Consider the following 21,951-nt stretch of genomic DNA (forward strand, 5'->3'; position numbering starts at 1 on the left):
CCTGCCTGTGGCAGGGGGGTGGAACTGGATGAGCTTTAAGGTCCCTTCCAACCCAAACCATTCTATAATTCTATGACATGGGTCCATTGCAAGCATTTCCAACCCTGCACCAAGCAAGAGGCATTTTTGCCGAGGAATCAGCTTAACAATGGCAAAAACATGAGGGCTGCACCACTACCACACCATCACTTTAGCACAGGCAGCTTTTTGTTTTGTTTTTTGTTTGGTTTGCCAGCAGTCTCCCTTAACCAAAGAAAAAAACAGCTGTCCTTGTTAAGGACCTGACTGTGCAGTATCTGGGGACACACTATGAACAGGGCATGCTTGTTCATACTGTTCATGGCTCTAACAGCAGTTGTACATTCGATGTTCACTTCCAGTGATGTGAAGGTATTAGTGGGTAAATTTTTGCAACTTAGGTTCGAACCACTTAAGCAATCACTGTTCTTTGCTCTCGCCTCTGATCCTCTGCTAGAGCTAGTGGAAGGGAAGGGCAGACACTTCTCTGCATAGTCCTGGGATTTAGCTTAAACCCCCCATCAGTGGCAGTTGCAGCTATGTTGCTGGACTTTGTTGAGACAGGTTAGCATGCACGTAATGCTCTTTGTGGACGGTTCTTTGCTGGGAGTAATAAGCAGTTTTACCACAGTGCTAAAGAGGCAACACAATTAAAAGGATGCAGTGATTCAAGCTAATTCCTTCTTCCCTTTGGAGGAGTTTGCAGTTGATGGGTAGTAGAGGCCTCAGCTATGACTCTTCAGGGATTTTGTTAGGGATTTTGGATTACAGAGATTCCATTAAAACACCAAAACATTCTTCTGTAGAAAGTGAAATACTCCAGCTAGATGCCAAATACAATAAAAACAATTATTTTTAACATTGCACCAACAACAGAAACAGTTATTTGTAATTTACTGTTTATTTTCATATACAAAAAGATAAACTTGAAATAGTTCTTTCTAGTTTTTTCCTCCTATCTGTTGGGGTGTAGCTGCTTCACACAGGGCAAATACTACATTCATACAGGTTTATTCGGACACCCAGTGCAAAGCTGAAGCAGCCAAACTCCAACTTGGCAGATCTAATTTCAAACTTGAGACTCATTTCTAAAATACCACAGTAAAAAGGAACAAAGATCCACTGCAAATTCATGAACTATGATACAATGTTCTTTCCAAAATGTCTTCATTTCATAACTGCAATACAATGGATATCTGCATTAGGCCATTTTATATATACATTTTATATATATACTTTTGCAGAATATATATATAAAATATATATATAGAAAAAATCAGCACACTTCAATCCAAAAGGGGTTACAGCAACGAGCTTAACTCTCTGTATACTTTTTTCTTTAACAGGATACTTTAGTATAACTTTTGTTAACTCAGTAGTACAAGCTATCTCTGTTCTACATTTTTATAGCTACAAGAGTGAAATATAACCTACAACATTTACATTTCACATATCTTGGTATACAAACAGTACTTATTGAATTTGAGCCAAGGACCAAAAGACTCTTTAAAAATTATTTCACCATCTGATAGAGCTTCCTGTAATTTACACTCAGTTTATTCTGCAATCTTCTAGACCGTTTATTTAATCTCATAGTTTGAGTTTAAATCCATTCAAACTGGAAATCCTGGAGAAACAGGTTACTGCAAACTCTTATGTATACTCTATATATACAAGTTAAGTAACACAGCGTAATAAGACTTAGCTATTTATCCTAAAACTGATATACACATATTTCACTACGCTAGACGAGTCTTAGGATTTTTATTTTATTTCTTTAAATAAAGCACAAATTTAGAAGTAGCTGGTAAAACTTACAATAAGGTGGTTTAAAATGACAAATGGTTAGGGTGAGAGTTCTTTCTGCTGGTGCCAAAACATTTTCTTGTGAGTTTCGTACTATGCTGTGTTGTTTAACTGTATGCATCTAATGTTACATGCAGAAAGCTCTTTCCACAAGAATTGACATCAAACTGTACTTAAGTCAACTTTACAGTATAAAATTTGTTAAACTTAAGGACGAATGTGAAAATATTAACAGGTGAAAGATCAGGCTTTCAACTCTATCATGAGGATCATGCAGAATTCATAAGCAGATAGTTTGAGCTGATTGACAATGGCATTGTGCGGACTTACGGCATAGAATTGAGGTCAAGAATGTTACTTAGTTTGCAGTAACCACCTCCTTCAATTCTCATCCACCAACAGATTGACTTTTGTATCACAGTTATTCCACTGGAAGGCCAGCAGCATTGCAAAATGCCTCCTTCTGGGAGATTTTAGTACTTTTGTGAAGGATTTACCAAAGATAATCATAAACCATCAATAGCCGTAGACGCATCAGACAGTTGAGGAAAAAATGGGGAAAGAGAAACATCTCCTTTTCTTCCTTTCATAATAGTGAATGAATTACTAGCCATTAATTACCAGTAGTTAATTAAGAGAATTACTAATAATAGTAAATTCATTACTATTTGGACTGGAAAGCTACTGTTCTGTCCAGTTAAAACTGACTATAATGTTGCATCAGCTATATCGATACATTTTTTAAAAACAAGACATTTGGGAGGGAAACAGTAAAACGTTAATGACCAAAATGGTCTTATTTTTCCCCAGAAAACATAACCTGAAGAGAATTCTCTTCAGCAAAGTACCATTAAGTCACTGTGATTGAATGTCTGCTTGTATGAGAAGGCTCTTGGGAGAAGGTAGCTGGAAAAAGAAAAGGGCCAGACAGGTTCTAGGTCTTGCCAGCATACTCTTTTTGCTACCCACAAAGTTGCTCTAGTACTAAATTCATGTTCAGGAGCTATGAAATGCTCCAACTTCCTCCTATGCCATGGCTGGATTTTTGGTTTGGGTTGTTTTGTTTTTTTTTTTTTGATGATCTGTTTTTAACAGGAGTGGGAATACAGAAATGCCAGCGACTACTGAATTAGGAATTTAATTGATTAGGATAGTTACTGGTTAAACTTCAGTTCCTCAAAACAGTGGAAAAGCTGCATAAGATATGGCCAATACCTTTCTTTTCAGAAAAAAAAAAAAAAAAAACAGAAGCTATAAAGTCTTCCCAGAACATTTTTTAATTTTGCAATACTGACCTCACTGGAATGTTATACATTGAGTTTTGGTTGATGGTTTGGGGTTTTTTAATAGCTGGAAAGATTAAGAGCCCTGTGCTTCAAAATGGGTTAAAAAAACCGCATAAATAGTGTTTTAATCACATCATCTGCCCCATTAAAATACTGAAATAAAACGCTAATAAAGGAAGCACTTTTCAGAAACACTTTCTTGATAAACATCCAGCACAATGCCATTATAGAGCTTCAGGGAAGCCCTTCTGGTTTCAATGTTGGCAAACAAAAAAGTTTTGCTTTTTTCCTTCAGTCCTTGGGGATTACACTCCATTTACATATATATAACATATACATATGTGTATATATGTATATGATACATATATATAAACACCCATATAGCAAGGTTCCTGTTTGTGTATGTTACAATATTGTAGTATCAAGGAGAATCCAGATAGCAACACTGTTTAACATGAGGTTTGAGGTAATTGGTTCTTGAAATACCTGGATCACAGACTGCATCCAGAAATAACAGCTGGGCAATGAGAAGTGTTTTTTCAGACAGAAAAAACTAGTAAAAGGTGGAAAAAAAAAAAAAAAAGCTTACAGCAGTTGCTTTTACATGTCAAAATAAAGGCACAACAGAATAGCATTACATTTCAGAACAGCTGGGTGGACATAACACAAGTATCACCTCTTTCTGTGGAAATGTCCTGACATAAAGGATTACTGCTTAATCGAGAGGTTACTGCTTCAGTCAGGGAACTGAGCATCACCCTAAAACTAGAGTTTTTAAAGAGAAGTCCCATGTAAGAAAAGGACCAGGTGTGTTTAGAAAGCGCTCCAGGAACACAAAAACACACACTCATGGTCCCACAGAATTGGATGGCAGCTCTCCCCTTGGCTTCCACAAGGCCAGGATTTCACTGAGAACATGGATGGCAGGTCTCTGCAATGGCAGAAGCCTGCTTGAGGTCGCCTAAGCACTAATTTCAAAAGGTACACGGTCAAACCAGCTTCAAGGGATTGTGGCACATTGTTTGGTTTAAAGCTTTTTTCAGTAACTCTTACCCCAATGACACTGTGTTGTAAGGTTAAGGGAACCGAAAAGACTGGAGTGAATTTTAGGTCCAATGGGAAAAGTTAGCTTAAGTGAAAAGAATACATTGTAAAGTTTTTTCTTTCATACTTTTAGAATACCTTGGGTTGGTTACACAAACTTGGAACGCTGTTTTCCTAAGTAGGACTTTGGACATGACAGTGCTCCTTTAGTGCCTCAATCCCACACTGTGAAATCTGACATTGGGAACACAGAACATGTATCTGCATGTTCTGGTGTGGCCTGATTAGTTGAGTCACTTCAGAGAGAAGGAACTTCTAGGAATTGGTTTTATCAGGACTCTACTGGCAACAGCTCCTTACAGATCATATTGTCAATGCAGCAGATGCAGCTGCTATAAATGGATATGGCAGCAAGTGAGATCAGCCTGGCTATTTGGTCTTGGTAAATTCTTAACATCCTGACTTCACAACTCACTGCAGCATCACGGCATATGCCAAAAGGCACACTGCTCACATATGGATACTCACATGAATACATGAAAAAGCTCTTCCTGGTTAAACTGAAGATGGTCATAAAAAAGCAATAAGCAACTTTAGCAGAAAGGATGTGACATGCAAGATAACCTAAACATATACTTAGTGCCACCCTCAAAGCATGTCCAAATACATCCAAACTTTTGCCTCAAACTCGTTTCAGGCTAAACTTGTTCTATTCTCTAGACTTCGATGTAGTGCACACTTAATTTAAATATTATATATATATTTATTTGCTGTGCGTACACAGACCTTTCTCCCTTTTCCCTGCAGAAACATATCAGACATTACAAAAATAATTTGTGGTATAAAAGAATTCTCACACAATGTAGATTTTTTGTTTGTATATGTAACTAAAATATATATATATTTTTGCAAAAGTAAAAAAGTCAAAATGTCCTTATTTTCCTCTATTATATAGTCTATATTATTTACAATGTTACCAAACAATATTCTGTATGTAAAAAGTGATGATAATTTGTGGGACACTTCCTGCTTAGCAACTTCTCAAGCGGAGTGTGGCTTGAAGAGGACTGCAACAACAGCACTGTCATAACATTACTGACCAACACCTTCCCCTGCAATACGAGTTTCTTCCATACCAAAATAAAACCAGATCCTTCCCCTGTAAGGCAGGGCAAGTTCTGACAGTCTGCCTAGAAGTAGCACAAGAGGAATAAAATGTGTGCTCTCTGGTTTCCATGCTGTGATACTAAGGGGGATCAGGATTCCTCATGGCGAGGCCTGACCCTGCCAACCTGGAAATACTCCCCAGCAACGTTGCACCAAGGGGTCCCAAGGCTTCTGCTGCTCCTACTGAAACCAGTGACTTCAAGTGGGAACAGTAGTGAGCCAGGAGACAAGTAAAATGCAGTACAGTTACTGGGAGCACTCACGGACCATCTCTTTGAAACAACCATACACAAAGATCTCAGCATTTCCATAGGTGTAACTTTATCCAGCATATTCTGTAAGAGAATTGCAGCTGAAAAACGAAGCAGAATAAAAAATGGTTTTCTTTTGTCTTAAATAGAGAAAACTGATCAGGACTAGCTAAAATCCTTAATCATAATGAATAAGCCTGGTACTACTTAAGTGATGGTTAGATTGGTTTACAGCCATGCATATAAGCATGCATGCGAGACACATACAATTTCCAGCCCTGCTGCACTACAATTTCATTAGAAAGTCACTCTCTATCATATCAAACAAAGCAATTTGAGTTTCTGTGGCATTTCCAGATTCAAATTGTGAACTCAAACATTCTTCACCTAGGAATCCAGCCCAGTCAGTGCAATAAATTAAAGGGAGTTACACCACATGGGGATGGGGATCCTGATGGGGAATCCTGGCTCCTAAAGTCAAGGGGAATTTTTGTTCAAGGTTCATATTCACATCAGAACTGCCATACAAGAGATGAAGGTCAACAAAAAGTTCTGCAGCAAACTTTTTGAAGAGCTACATCCTCCAAGTCTGAATGGGAAGTGAAATTTAGAGCTTAGGAAGTAACTTAAGAGGTGTTGTACCCATCATATTCAAGGGAGTGTTAAAAGGGAAAGAGCCACAATTACTTATCAGAGCTACACCTATGGATGTGCCCATGCTGACTTGGAAAAAGACTCTGCAGTACTGAACAGAACCAAAATCATGTTGTCAGTGAGAGTTCAAATGCCAGATCAGTGATGAGGAAACTACTTGCTTGACTGCTCATGTGTTGAAAAACCAAGGAATTAATCAGAGTGTGTCTTCATGAATAAAAAAATTCTAGTTTGAAAAAACAGCTTTAGCTGTACAAATCAGTAAATAAGCAAAAGCTCAGGATTTCCTTCTTTGCTGCGACAGCAAGACAGACACACATACCTACACACATTTAGAATTTTTAACTCAGTACACACACAATTTGGGAATTCTGTTTAAAATCAGTTTCTGAATCCTGTTTGACAAGATGATCTATAAGGAACCATCACACCAGGGAAGATATAATACTTTACAATCAACATTCAGTCAAAGTTTGTATAGTTGTGCAGTTCCCCACAGTAAGATAAGCTACATGTGAGAATTTTTGTTTATGCTTTCTCAAAAGAGAAGATTTCAGAGACTAATAGGCTATTAAAATCATATGGCACTTTCAATAAATACTTTAAAGCTTCTTAAAGAAATTAGGATAAAAAAAAGCAACTGCTGTAATAAGCCTGTTTTAGCCATAACACATAATGCTGAAGGAAAAAATCCAGAACAGCAAACAGATAATAACAGTTAAAAGACAGTACAGCTTTTTTCTTTCTGCAGCAATATGAACTGGCTCCCATTCCTGGGGAAATGGGAGCAAGCCCACCTTGAAACAAGTATTCACTCAACTGCTCTACGCTCCACCCCAACCCTTACATCACTTCACTTCTAAAACATAGTCACATTTTTATATGAGTCTCAGTGCAGAAATGTATTCAACATGAAAAATACTGATCCTGCAAATGTTTACAACCACGCTTAACATTAAGTGAGCGCCCAACATCATGACACCAGAAGAGCTACCTACATGCTTAATGCTAAGCACAGGTATTGTTGCAGCATCAGGCCCAAAGATGCCAACCCCCTCCGGGGACATCACTTGGTCAGAATGGTTTTGTTCTGTCTGGTTTTGTCAGGGTGTTCTCAACAGAAGCACATCAAGAAACAAAAACTTCCAAACCTACACACAGAAATACAGTTACATGTGTGTACATACTAATATGCAATATACATTCAGTAACTTGAAAGAATAGGTTAAGACTTTATTCAGATAGACAAATTAAGGCAATTATTTTAATGTCTCTTCAAGATAAAGGACCATGTCCTCATTTGTGACCTCTAGGTTTTAAAGCTATATTTTTTCAAGAAATATATTTTAATTTTCTTTATATCTTCTCCAATCAGCCATTTTGCTTGCTTAATAAATTATATCTGTGCAAGGGTGCACCCTGACAATTTGGCAGTGGCAAGAAGTCCAATTCATTTATATAATACACACTTTTTTACATTTTCGTTACAGGGTGATTAGTTTAGGACTGCATTTTGGCTTAATACAAAGGAAAATTTAGTAGTTCTGGCCATCCAATAGAAGTAACTTTATCAGTCCAGCAAGACATAGAATTCATGGTATATTCAAAGTAAAAAAAAAAAATTAAAAAAATTAAAAATAATAAAATAAAAAAAAAAAGATGTACTGTCCTTTCACTAAAACAGACCAAAAAAATAACAGAGAATGGAAACAGCCTTCACAAATAAGAGTGAATAATGCCCAGGTACCTTATATAGGCAGTTATTCTACAACTGTATACAGTTATTTACAATGGTGCTTTATAAAACAAACAAACAAACAAAAAAAAAATGGTAGCACTTCCTAAAAGATTTTGGAACTTTTTTTTCTTTTTTTTTTCTTTTTTTAAAACTCCCTTGTCATAAAAGCCAACTTACATTAAAATATACTTACTACAAGACAACACAACTAACAAAATATATAATAAAACTCATACAAGTAGAAAATTCTGAGGTATTTCTGGTTTGAGGTGGTCTGTGGTCATGAAGTTTTTAATTTTTTTTTCAGTTTAAACCTCGGAAGCCACGTAACGTGTGTGTTTTGTGTTTGTTGGTTTTCTTTTTTTTTTAGGTTTTTTTTTCCTTTTTTTAAACATTGCATGTTTTGCAAATTAAAAAAATATTTCAATGTTGAATCAGCAGCATTAGGAACATTCACTGACTAGAGCGAGTTTATGGCATAATAAGAGTAATGGTATTTTAGAATATGCACCACTTTAAGACAAAAGAGTTTTGTCACAGAGCAAGGAGAAAGCAGCGTCAAAGAAACCAGTCGGAGAGATGCTGCGATAATCACTGCTGCTGCTGAGCTGCCTCTCCCTCCTGCAGCTGGGCAGCTCATAGGTGTCTCAGATGCTACAGGAGCCATCTGCCACCGGTTCAGGCATTCCCACCCCCCCCTAAGCCCAAATTAATAATGAAAAAAGAAATAAATTATAGAGCCAGTTTTCACACTTTTCCTTTTTCCACCATCTGCACCTGCAGCTTGGGCTGAGAGATCACCAACCCCAAGGCCAAATTTGCTGAACTGACTCACAACTGAAGCAAGATGCAAAAATTTTGCCATCTTCCAGTCTTTTACCAAAGTGCGTCTGAAAACGCACTTTCCCACCTCTTCCAATTACATGGCTTACAAGCATTCCTCTCATTACTACCTGGAGTTGAAAAATAAAAGGTAATTATCATTCTGCTTTGTTCTGTTACCACCCAAGCCTGAGATACTGAAGGAAGAAAGAACTTGCCTTGCTTACAACCACTGGCTCTTTAACTCAGCTTTCTCCACACTCTACAGTCATTAATACTCTGCCCAGAAATGTCCTTCCTCTCCTCTATGGTTACCTGAGAAGTAGCTCCATAGCAAATGATGTTTCCCCAAATGCTGCCAAATCCAACGTCACTCTCCCCACCCCTATTCTACGCTCCCCTCTTCAATTCTACCATCAAGAATTAACATTCTCTGCCCAGTTACTTTTTTTCCATGTTACAATGACACCCGTTAAATCCGTAAAAGACACATCTGCTGTTTTTTTTTGAAGCTCACTTCCAAAAAAAACCCGAGAACCAAAAGGAACTTAACCCAAAACCAAAACAAAACGGGGAAAAAAAATCCTTTTGAGGAAGGTGTATTCTTTACATAACAGTCTTGTTTCCTCCACAGTTTGCAGCATTGTGTTTTCTAAGATGGTAGGTGGTTTTCCTTTATGTCACAGATGCTCCACTCAGAAGACAGACCAATAAAGAGAAACCCAGAAAACTGAATAAAATAAAAACAACTGAAGTGAGTTTGTTGAGGTTCTGAGGTACCTGCACCTTTTCTGCATTCATTAGTCGGCACCTGAATGCTTGCTGAAATGTCCTTTTTTTTTTTTAATACAGTAGAGCAATGTGCTGGTAAAATTGATCCAATCCAAAAAAATAATAATAATAATAATAACAATAATAATAAAAAGTCAAGATAAAATAGCAGCTGCATTCATGTGTTTGTTGGATTTTTGTGGTTTTGTTTTTTTTTTTGTGTGGTTTTTTTCTTAAAACCTTCTTCTTGTTTTTTTTTAATCCACTGAGTCTGGAAAGACAAAAGTGAACCAGGACTTAGATACTAGACTCTTTGGGCGGCAAGTCCACGTTGGTGACGGACGTCACGATGGAGACGAGGCAGTCCGAGGTAGTGCCGTTTACAGATTTGCGGATCTGCGCAATGCGCTCCTCGACACAGCCTGCCGAGAGCCGAGCCTCCGCATCGTGGTCCCAGCACTCTTCGATGGTCACGCAGAGCTGCGCCAAGCCCTGCAGGCAACAAGGGGGAGAAAGCACTGTCAGCACCAAAGCCTGCTCCAGGGACTGTCTGCAGCAGATGGGGAGGTCCACTTAACACAGCCTAACGCTGTAAAGAATAACTAAGAATATTTTCTCCATGGCATCACAGAATCATAGAATACCAGGTTGGAAGGGACCTCAAGGATCATCTGGTCCAACCCTTCTAGGCAAAGCATGACTTAAACTAGATAGCCCAGCACCCTGTTCAGCTGAAGATTAAAAATGTCCAGTGTTGGGTAATCCATGACTTCCCTGGGAAAGTTATTCCAATGGCTGATTGTTCTTATTGTGGAAATTTTCCAAACATCATGCCAATTCAAAAAATTATGCCAATTATCATAAGATAAGCATTAAAAGTGACTTTAAATACGCGTTTGGGGATTTTTTTAAAGCTTTTGCTTTCTAGGGCTATATGGCTTGGTCATATACAGCTTTTTTTCATAACCTCAAAAGTACTTTTTTTAATATTAAAATATAGCCAAAGATTCGTCAGTTAAAGCATTAAAAGACAAAACATCAAGTATTGTGATTCCCATGATAAAACCGTGAGAGCTGGCAGCACCATATCAGTTACTATGAAACCATTGCTTTCTTTGCAGTCACTTCTGAAGAGAAACTAAGAAATAATTCTTCCCTGTGAGGGTGATGAGGCACTGGCAGTGGCTGCCCCATCCCCAGCAGTGTTCAAGGCCAGATAGTACGAGCTTCGAGCAACCTGGCCTTGTGGAAGGCATTCCTGCCCATGGCAGGGGGCTGGAACTGGATGAGCTTTAAGGTCCTTTCCAATCCAAACCATTTTATGATTCTATATAATCAGAATAACTAAATTCAACATTGTTGGAAGAGCGCAGCTCTTACTTGAACCCTCATTTGAACTGAAGATTCATCTTTACCTGCAGCCCACAGCCCTCAGCTTCAAGGCAGTGATTAATACACCTGAGTCTAGCCAAAACCATGGCAGTTTGGTCCGAATAGATGCATTTAGCTTCTTTCTGAAGCCCTGTGAGATTTCATCATCTGCTTAGTTTCCCAGTCTGAAAAAAATATTATCTTTTATTAAAAATGCAAGCCTGAAATTATTTACCTCTGGGAAACCCATGCTGAATTTTGCTTCATTGCCTGCTTGCTTCACATCTAACTAATTTTTCCTCAAAAAACTGTTCAAGTCTTGCACCTATCTAGTTTGTGAGGTACTCAACTCTGATGTTATGGATCATTTTCTTTTTCTTCATGAAAAAGACTTTATTTTCCATTCTTTCACCATATTGAAGAAATCCTACTATACCACCAGACACTCCATGTTCAGCACTGGCTGTCTTTTAATCAGCTAATTTAATCTCTAAATAGAAGGAAAAATGGAAAGGGGAACATGAAGGTGTTGAGCGACCCCTCATTCCCAGCACTGACTCTCTTTAGCACTGGCGAGCAGGTCCATGCACCAGGGTGGACTGGTTAGCTTCCCCCTGACGCCTGCAAGTGATGCATAACCACATCCCTCATTCCAATCACACAGGAAAACATTTTCCACCGTTAACCAGGAGGGACGTACAGGGTGTTTCAGCCAGTGATCCTTGAACACAGGGCGCATCTTCTTGTGAACCACCACTTCTTGCAGGTCCTCAAGGGATGGGTGCTGACCTATTTCTTCTTCGAAAGGCAGCATGTATTCATCCACTGGACCTAAGGTGCACACAAAGAACCAGGTCAGTACAGAAATGTCCTCCGCAGAGCCACATCCTCCCCATGCATGAGTGAGCTGTGGCTCCAGAGCAACCTCAATCCACTGCAGCAAAGCCTGAAGTTCACATGTCACTGCAGACAAATGTGATTAATATTCTTTCTGCACAATGGACTTTGCTGTCCCCGCTGTCTGTCTGCCTTATGTATTTTCCACTTCATCAAGTTAAGAATCTGAACCCTCAGCCAGGCCTCCCAATCCCACTGCCCTCCTTGAGGAGGCTTGTCGGGTAGTTTGTGATTTATTTTAATAGAAAGGGCAAATCAGCGCATCCTCACACTTTAGCATAGCAATTCAACACACAATAACCTAGAGAAAGGTTTCAGCATGAGCATAATTTTATTTTAGGCACTGACTAGCATGGTCAAGCATACAGAACACTTAAATTTCTTGCTTTGTGATCTGGCTTGTCATAGGTTTGAGTCAGTCCTGACTTGCTAGAGCCAGATGCACTCATCCCAAGTACCAGCTCCTAAGTGCAAAATGATTTGTGAATGGTTTAGTTATACCAGTGATGGCTGTGAACTGCTATGGGCCACAGGAATGAGACAACTGTTATGAGTATCAGTGCAGATGCTGGAAGGTAGCAGTAACTTCTGCCTATTGGAACATCATTTGGCTTTTGGCAATGTGTAGATGCTTTCTCACAAACAGCAGCCTAGCTTAACTGATGGGCTTTCTCAGAGTGCTCCACGGCATCACTTATGGTTTCTTGGTAACAAAGAGTGACCTCTTTCAAGAGTGGAGATATTTCAAGAGGGCCTTTCCAGACTAAAGTAAGAGCTGAGCACTTCAGCTGGTCATGAACTGTGATGCCAACAATGTGATGTTTAGGTATGCTAAAAAACAAAAAAAATGAAATCACAAACAGCTTATCACTATTCCTGTTGACATGGCACACCAGTCACTAAACCAAACTGAAACACTTGTTCCAGAGATGGCACAGTAACGTTCATGACCTTCCCTTCCTCTTCCTCCGAGGGGGATCAAGGCTATGCAGAGCTGCACTGCTGACCTCCAAGCCAAATCTGTTGTTTACAAAACATCACTTCTGAGTTAGAAGTGCAAATAAGGTTCAAACACCTCCCGTATGAAGACAGGCTGAGGAAATTGGAGCTGTTCAGCCTGGAGAAGAGAAGGCTGTGTGGAGACCTCATAGCAGCCTTCCAGTATCTGAAGGGGGCCTATAGGGATGCTGGAGAGGGACTCTTCATTAGAGACTGTAGTGACAGGACAAGGGGTAACGGGTTAAAACTCAAACAGGGTTCAAGTTTAGGTTGAATATAAGAAGGAAATTCTTTCCTGTTAGGGTGGTGAGGCACTGGAATGGGTTGCCCAGGGACGTTGTGAATGCTCCATCCCTGGCAGTGTTCAAGACCAGGTTGGACGAGGCCTTGGGAGATATGATTTAGCGTAAGGTGTCCCTGCCCATGGAAGGGGGTTTGGAACTAGATGATCTTAAGATCTTTTCCAACCCTAATGATTCTATGATTCTATAATGTAACTCCCCATCACCCTAAAGGAAGCCTTCCCTCTGATTTAATGGTCCTCTGTATGGCTTTTGCAGAATGTTGGCCAGCTACTGCATGAGAGGAGTTGGAAGGAAATCACAAACATGACAGTCTAAAAATCCAAATGCTTATTTGGGGAGTCCCAACAGAGGAGGGTCATTCCTACATGGGTAGCACTGTTAAACTCCATCATTTTATCTGGTTAGACAGTAAATTTTTGAAGAAAATTTCTGAAGAAAAGGCCTTCTACTTACCACAAACCTGTGTGGTAAGATTGATTGGCTCTTTGGTCCTACTGTAATGCTAATAAAAACGTTTGAAGTCCAGGTGAGGTACTGTTCATGTATGAACACCCATATCCATACAAGAAAGAAGTTGGAGCAAGCAGCCTTGGAGCAATGAAATCATTGCTTCCTTGACCAGGGGCAAGGTTCTGCAAATGGCAAGGGTGTCACCAATGGACAGAAGTGCTATTTGGACAGAAAAGATGCCCCATTTTGCAGCATCATATTAGCATAAAAAAAAAAAAAAACAAACCAAAACTGGGAAAGGAGACACCATGAAAGTTCATTCTTTTGGATCATGCAAGAGAAAGTGAGATCCTCTAAAACTCTACATGGAACAACAAACTCTTCCCGCTGCTGAGAGGGGGCTTGATCAGCAAACGTCAAAGATTAACACCTAACAACTTATGATAGCAGGGAAATGGACTTGCTGCCCCAAGAAGATCCTTCCAGCCTTTGTTCCTGCTACTTCATCAAGGTGCTTCATTTCTGGGCATTCCATTCAGGCTACCACACTACCAGCAGAAGTGAGGTGTGACAGCCAAGCTGAAGCCCAAAGCCTGTCTTGGTCATGGGCAGGAATGCAGAGTGCCACAGAGAGCAACACAGAGCAGGCTTAGGGCTACAGGACACCCACCACTGATGGAGAAATCACCTACTCCTCATCCCTCTGAGTTCTCAGCCAATTTGCAGTGTAACCAGCACAATTAAAAGCACATTGAGACTTGAACGCTACAAAGGTTATTATCTACAGAGAATGACAGATTATGTTAAAAAATATGCAAGTGAAAAACAGGTTAGCTGCTTAATAAAAATATATCATTGACTATTATTAATTAAAAAAAAAAAATAAACCCACAAAGACTGGCCCACTGTCTGGACCACTAAACAATGCTGAAACAAAGCCCTCTCCATGGAAGAGACAATCTTTATATTCTTACCATCAACTGCTCTGCATCTGGAGACTAGTTCCCACAACACCAGTCCCATTGCATACATGTCTATCCTCAGGAAGGCGTCTCGTTGGAAGTTGATTGCTCCCTCTAACACTTCAGGAGCCATATACCTCCTTGTTCCCACCTACAGAGAAAAAAAGACACAACTCAGATGACATTCTAGTTGGGCCTCTCAGCCTCCACTGGTTGGAGATGAGTGACAGCCGGTTTCATTAGCCTAAAGACTACTTCTGCTAAAGCTGCACCACGCTCAGAAAACAGGAAAAAGGGAGCTGTTTTTTCTGACACAGATTCTCATTAAGATCACTGGAGTCTATATAAGCTACCTGAAGGAAAAAGCTGAAGTGCATGGCTATGTGTGTGATATTCATTCAGGGTATGCTACGGGTCTAATTTAAACACAGCGTGGTGGGGTAAGTATGGATGGAATTCTGCCTTCCCTGCATCCCACCACATCTTGCTCTGGCAGCATATTGCTCCATGAGAAAATGATGTCTTTGGAGACACCAAACATTCTGAGGTCAACTCAGACTTGGTTATCATAGTTGTTGAAAGTTCAACCCCCTTTCACTCAAAAAAATTAACTGTATGGAAAGAAAGAGTAAAATTGATACATCCTGAAATGGTAGGAAAAGGTATTGTTTTGATACTCCTGGATAAAACAAGTCTCCTTTAACCACAGGAGCAGTAAAGCATGAACCCTGCAAAGTTTACCTTGCCCTGGCTTGCTGTGATCTAGTTTGGAAAAGATCCCCTCTCGCCAATTTGAGGGGACTCAGTCCTCATTACAATTGTGTTTAGTCCAGCCAGAGCCATACTAAGCTCCTCATATAGTTGTGAGTATATAAGTGGCAGAATTACAGCCCATACTGGAGGAGAGTGGTGAGAAGAGCCAGGGGAAAAGCACCTTTTTAACATGGGATTTGAAACTCCTTTAATACGTTCTTTTAGAAAATTCTTATTCGTTCTTGCTGTTACCTGAGTCAGTGGGGACAGGGAAAAGGCAGGATGTGAAAAAGGTATCAAAAAACTCAGGAAAAGACAAAAATAAAGTGGCAAAAATAAGGAAAGCTGGGAGGGACTAACTTCACTCCTTCTAAGATAAAAGTAAAAAGGGAGCCTGTATTGGAGATGAACACTTAAAAAACCCCACAGGCACAAGCAGGGGATGCTGGCCTTGCTGTGCCCTGGCACAAGAGCAGAATCACAGAATAGCAAGGGTTGGAAAAGACCTTAAGATTGTCTGAATGAGGGCTACTTACTGCAATGCAAAGGCAGAAAATTTAGAACCCATAAAAACGTACTAAATCTTTGAGGCAGTGCACAGCCAGCTCACAAGATCTGCTGCTGGTAAAGGTCACCCAGGCAGCCACCCTGCCTGAACTCTTAAAACTAAACGAATGATTTTCAGAGTACTAATATATGCATTGTAGTATTAGTATTAATATTTAGGAGTATTAATATTTGTGCTACAGTCTAGACAGGCAACTTTTCCAGCTGGGGTTCCTGAGGGATTGATGTTGGCCCCAGTGCTGTTTAATATCTTTGTATATGATCTGGTAATGGGATCAGTGGTACCCTGATGAAGGTTGCTGATGACACGAAACTGGGTGGGGAACTGGACACTTTGGAAGGGAGAGCCACCCTGCAGGAAGACCTGGATGGGCTGGAAGAGTGGGCTAACAAGAACCTTATGAAGTTCAATAAGGACAAGTTTAAGGTCTTGCACCTGGAAAAACATAATCCAGGAGAGCAGCACAGGATGGGATCTACCCCGCTGGGGAGCAGCTCTTTGGAAGGGACCTGGGATCCCAGTAAACAGCAATGAGTTTCTGCTGGGGCAAAGAAAGCCAGCAGAAGGCTGGGTTACATCAACAAGGGCACCACCAGCAGAGGTAAAGGAAGCCATCATTACACTCTACTCAGCGCTTGTCAGGCCACACCTGGCATACTGTGTTCAGTTTTGGTTCCCAATATACAAAAAAAGATATGGCCAGGCTGGAGGGGGTGCAGAGAAGAAACATAAAGACGATCCAAGGGCTGAGAAGCCGTATAAGGAAAGGCTGAGAGAACTTTTTTTTCAAACTTGAGAAAGGAAGGCTCAGGGGAGACCTTCTCACCATGTTCCAGTATTTAAAGGATGGCTACAAAGAAAATGGAGACTCCCTTTTTACAAGGAGTCACATGGAAAAGATGAGGGGTCATGGGCACAAGTTGCTCCCACAGAGATTCTGACTGGACACAAGTGAAAAATTTTTCCCAATGAGAACAATCTGTCATTGGAATAATCTCCCCAGGGAAGTGGTGGGCTCCCCAGCACTGGACACGTTTAAGATTTGGCTGGACAAGGTCCTGGGACATCTAGTCTAGGCCATGCTTTGCCTAGGAAGGTTGGACTAGATGGTCCTTGAGGTCTCTTCCAACCTGGTATTCTATGATTCTATGAATATTTAATACCTAGACAATAAAAAGTCAGCAAGTCCCATGTTTGAAGGAAGAAGCTGCCTGGCCCCAGGGCTGGGGTGACCTCACCTGCACAGTGGTCAGGAGGGTTTGAGCACTCTCCCAGCTCAAAGCAGCTTCTGGAATTTATGTCTGACCGCAAGCGTGTATGGAAAATACGTATCTCAAAGAGAATTAAAACTACACAAACTTCCCCCACCTGCAAGGAGCTTTGGCAAGCCCAAATTTTAAAAATGTGATTGTTAAAGATAACGATTACCTGTCCATGAGTGTCCCCTGGAGGCTTTCCAGGTTCAAACCGTACAGCTAGTCCAAAATCAGCTAGCACTGCTGTCAAGTCATTCTTCAGCAAGACATTTTTACTCTTGAAGTCCCTAAGGACAAGCCAAGAAGCAAGTTTGGGAAGGGTTTATTATGGCACACAGCCAAATCACATTGCAACACACCATGTTTAAGTCTATAGGCTTAGCAGCCCCCAGTAAATCAACTCCTTCCTTCCTTACCTGGCTGTTCATCATGGCCAGCACTGGGAAATTTGCTTGCTCCTCACTGCCCATATCCCTAAAACACAACCAAGCAGCCCTGTGCTGCTCAGCACAGAGGCAACCAAATTCTACAGTGAATTAACCTCAAACTAAATGAAGGAGTGATATGAAGGCAGTGTTTTAATTAGAACAGGCAGTATAAAGCACCATTTCTTGCTCTGAGCACCAGCTGTGGACCCCCTCCTCTAAACACTTACATTTCTCACTCCCAACAACAAAAGCAAGACAGGTTAAGGGGTTCATTTACTCTTTATCCTAGCAAGGATGTTTGCTCCCTTCTACAAAATTAGATCTTCCTGGAAATTAGTAGATGCTGGTGAGACTCTCTTCACCCTTGACTATTATGCTTCAACAGACTTTTGCCATAGTCATCTATTGCACTTATGTTTTAATTGCTGGATTGATCTTCCCTGGAGAATTCAGAGAGCTGGAAAGCAAGCAGGAAACAGGGTGAGCCCACACTCAGAAAAGCTGTTGGGATCAGACCGGGCAGCTGACAGGCAGGCGTAAGCATTTGCAGTGGAGATGGTGGGACTGTCCTTGAAGACGGCTTTAAGGAGACATTCGTGTCAGTCCTGTGCTGCGCTGGGACTGTTTCAGAGCAGCTCAGGTAAGTCTGGGGGGGGCTGGAAAGGGGAGGAGGGTGGAGGAGGGTCACACTGAGATGCCTAACCACTCGAGCCCTGTTCCCTGGGATTCCCGCATTTTCATCTGAAAAGGAATGTTTGGAAATCTAATTAAATTACAGACCTTAGACAGCAGATGGCAATTGTCCTGTATGCTCAGCATTATAATTTCCCTATCATCGATTCACTCAGTGACCCTGCTGATTGCAGGACATTGCAGGCCTGCACAAATAATTAATGAGGGCAGATACAATTGTTCCACACTAGAGAGACCTGTCAAAATTCTCTGGGAAGAGAAAAACTGCTAGACCATAGAGAAGGACTGCTTGCTGTGGCCTCGGATGCCAGAGCACCGGCTCAAAGCACCACAAGCAAAAATCATTCTGTGCCACCCAGCCTCTGATTTTGAGCTTAAAAGAGGATTTTTCCTTTCTAAACTAATTACAGCATGATGGAAATTTCTGGCTCAAGGATTAAGACGGGGAAAGTGGGTGGGAAGTTGTAGAGCATCATATAGCCATGGAATGCCAGCAGAAAAGAGTCCCCATCATTTCAGGCGGACACATCAGGTTTCTAGGGACACCGTACAGTTTTGCAGAGGCTGCAAAACATTCGTACCCCTCCGTTACACAGAAAACCACCTTTTACCTAATACCTGTCATCTTAGAGACTGCTTCCATGCTATGGCAGTTTTCCCACAAGCTTAGAAAACAGCCATCATCTAATGACATAGATAAACGACTTTGCTCAGCCAGCATTAGGGGATTATGCCCTCCAGGATGGTACAGATTGTGTGCAAGATTTTTCCAAAATGGTGATTCCCAGGAATAAGGAGCACATAGAAATGCTCAGACTGCCTGCCTGAATGATACATTTCCAAAGTGAAATGTAAACCAGTATTATTGTTATGGGCATTTTGTTCACCCACACTGCCCTTTGGGCATGCAACAGTTAACTACTACATCTTGATACATGATGCAGTAATTTCCCTTTCTGCTTCCTTTTTTTCCCCACTATTTCTGTACATTTCCCCATTTTTCCATGTTTTGTTTCCTTCCTTCCACAAATCATCCTGAACTGCCACATGTGAGCTGCAATGCAAACATATGCAGGACAGGGAGAAAGACCTGATCCAAGCCATGCCAAATAGAATTCCCAATAACATCACATGCGTTAGACCATACTAAAATGGTCACTGATAAAGGAAAATGGCCTGAAAAATAAATATATATAGTTTCCTGTGCAATGCTTTCAACTAGGGAATAAGGGAGTGAGGGGACTGTGAATGATGGGTGCATTAAGTCGATTCAGATACCAGAGATTTTATTTTCAGCCTCCACGTGGGGGCACTTTCGCACCAATAAGCAATCCCATAACCTTAATCCTCCCTGTAGTGCCGGGGGCCAGTAAGGAATTAGCTGAAGCCCTGCCCAACAGTGACTCTGGGAGTCACACCTGGCAACCCCAGCATCTTCACATGCTTTGTGTGAAGCCATTCATAAATACCCACCCTCCCCTCAGTTTAAAATGCATTTGGTATTTTCTTTTAAAGCAAAAATAAAACTGAAAGGAGTGGGGTAATCCAAGGGAAATCCCCTGTGTCCCGAAATCCTTCTTTGGTAGGTATGTGCTAAGCTCACACAAATAGTGCATTCTCCATCTTTTATAATTTGCTAAATGGATGGGGACACTAATGAGCACGATCTGTTGCTTTAAAGCCTTTCTATAGCCTTTCTCTGCTCCCCACCCTCAGGAATTTTCATGTATAAACCACTGCTCTTTATTCCACAGGGACAAATGTCAGGGACACAGAGGTCAGCTCCAGGAGCAGCACAAAGGCAGCTGCAGGCTCTTTCAACAGCCCCCAGCTCTCAGGAACCTTCAGGTTTGAGTAGGGGGGCTGTTCTGGGGGCAGGGACACTCCTGCAAAAAAGGGATTATCTTGCCGTAGATGAAGAGAGCCCCCACTAGATAGGGTACAAATTGCTGCAGCTAGACACGGGGTTTAAGTCCCTCCTAGATGAAATGTGGTGGGTGGCAGGGTAGTACAGCTGCGGATTAGGGCACAGCCCATGTAAATCCCTTCTGGAAAACTCCCCCCTCCTGCCGTGCCACTAGCATACCCCTGGTAGAGATGCTTTAGTCCAGGGCAAGCAACGTGGGACTTTGGAGAAGGGCTAAAATAAGTATTATTGCAATGAGGATGCTTTAACCCACTACTTTCTGGATTCCTGCTGTCCCCAGGGTCCTATAACCCAGATGATTTGAAGAGGGTGCTAAGAAGTCTCAGAGGCTTTGTGGTCCCTGCTCTGGTGTAAGCCCTCCCCCCGGTATGATTTGGGCACTATAAAATACAGGGAAAAATATATAGCAGCCATTTTCTGCATTTCTACAGTTTCTCCATTTCTTCTAACGATCAAAAGCTCTGTGGGAAGGCACACAGTGGAGTTATCAGTCTAAAATACTTAGGGAAAATTAGGGACCACATCTTGATGTGGCTACAAACATACATAGATTATAATGTGATTTAGCAAGCACAGTTCTTCAGCAACTAGATTTCCCTTCCCACTACATGTCAAGAAAAGAGTTGATCAAAGACAGAAGCACCTAACCTTCAGATGTTTGCCAGAAATCACTAACAATCATACTAACTTTTTCACAGACAAGAAACTTACTTGCTCTGCACCATTTCCTACACGGCTGAAAAAAATTCTGGCCTTAGCATAGAATTTGTTAGGTTAAAAGGCATTAACCTCCTAAAAGCATAACCTCCTCCTTTTCCATTCAACAGCATAATTTCAAAGAGGTTGCGAACATTTGAACACAGCAGTTGAATGGTGTCAGTGAAAGAGGCCATACCTGTGTGCTATAGCAGGTTTGTGTCCTTCACCTTTGCACCAAGGGACGTCTTCATGAAGGTAGGACAAGCCACGCGCCATTGTTTCTGCAACATGGCAGAGCTCATTCCAGCTGATAATATTGCCCTTCAGGTAATCCGTCAGAGAACCCTGTGAAACAGGACATTGTATGTTCTTAATTGCAGACCCTGCTATGTGACAGATGTGCCAATTCATCAGTTTAGAAAATTATTTTAATGAGTGCTTGAGAAATTTGAACCTTGATTTAACAGGGAGAAGAAAAGGAAAAAGGAAGAAATAAACCCCAGAAGCATTCATTAGTCCTCAGCCTTTGACAGCACAGAAAGTATCTAGATGTCAAAAAGGAGTCTACTAATCTGCCAGGGAAGAGGAGGGAGGTAAGGAAGGAATAAAATCATCTCAAAATGCAGCAATTCATCTAACCTAAAAAAGGAGAAAGCCTTCCATGCAAGAAGATTATGCATCATATCAGCTGGTTGTGGCAATGATTGACTCAGTAGACCTTGGATTAAACAGAGGGATAACACTCCTGGCTCAACTCCGGATTTGTGCATGTTTGTTTTATTTCAAGTGTTAGTCACGTTTGATAACTAAAGCAATCCATGAAATGGGAGATGTGCCCCGAGCTTCAAAAGCAAACACAGAGCCCATCTGCAAGGGGTCAGTTGGGACTGCAATGGTCTGTGACACTCAACTCCCACATTAAGAGATGGTGACCACCACATACGTAAGCTGTGGCCTTTTCTGCCTGCCTCTCACCCCAAGTCCCACCTTTATTAATCCCATGTTTGTGTAGGGAAGCCTTGAAAGCTTAAGGGCCTTTGAAGGAGGAGGGCTGTAGCCCTTCTCTGCTACCACTGAGCCACGGCT

The 21,951-nt window shown here is 41.2% G+C and overlaps 1 protein-coding gene across 1 annotated transcript in view; it reads right to left on the reverse strand.

The window, feature by feature from the left end:
- Nucleotides 1-8,309: 8,309 nt before the first annotated feature.
- ACVR2B (activin A receptor type 2B) overlaps nucleotides 8,310-21,951 on the reverse strand; it is a 98,560-nt gene continuing 84,918 nt past the window's right edge. Inside the window, exons 7-11 of the mRNA XM_061474532.1 lie at nucleotides 21,062-21,210; nucleotides 17,291-17,405; nucleotides 14,554-14,692; nucleotides 11,629-11,759; nucleotides 8,310-10,049 (exon numbers count right to left, since the gene is read on the reverse strand). Coding sequence (XP_061330516.1) covers nucleotides 9,855-10,049; nucleotides 11,629-11,759; nucleotides 14,554-14,692; nucleotides 17,291-17,405; nucleotides 21,062-21,210 — 729 coding nt within the window. The 3' untranslated portion in view covers nucleotides 8,310-9,854. The remainder of the gene's footprint in view (nucleotides 10,050-11,628; nucleotides 11,760-14,553; nucleotides 14,693-17,290; nucleotides 17,406-21,061; nucleotides 21,211-21,951) is intronic.

This window comes from Pezoporus flaviventris, unplaced genomic scaffold (assembly GCF_033815535.1).
Source record: "Pezoporus flaviventris isolate CSIRO_AGI_PZ_B2104156 unplaced genomic scaffold, CSIRO_AGI_Pfla_v1 ptg000079l, whole genome shotgun sequence".
In the NCBI taxonomy this organism is placed as follows: Eukaryota; Metazoa; Chordata; class Aves; order Psittaciformes; family Psittacidae; genus Pezoporus; species Pezoporus flaviventris.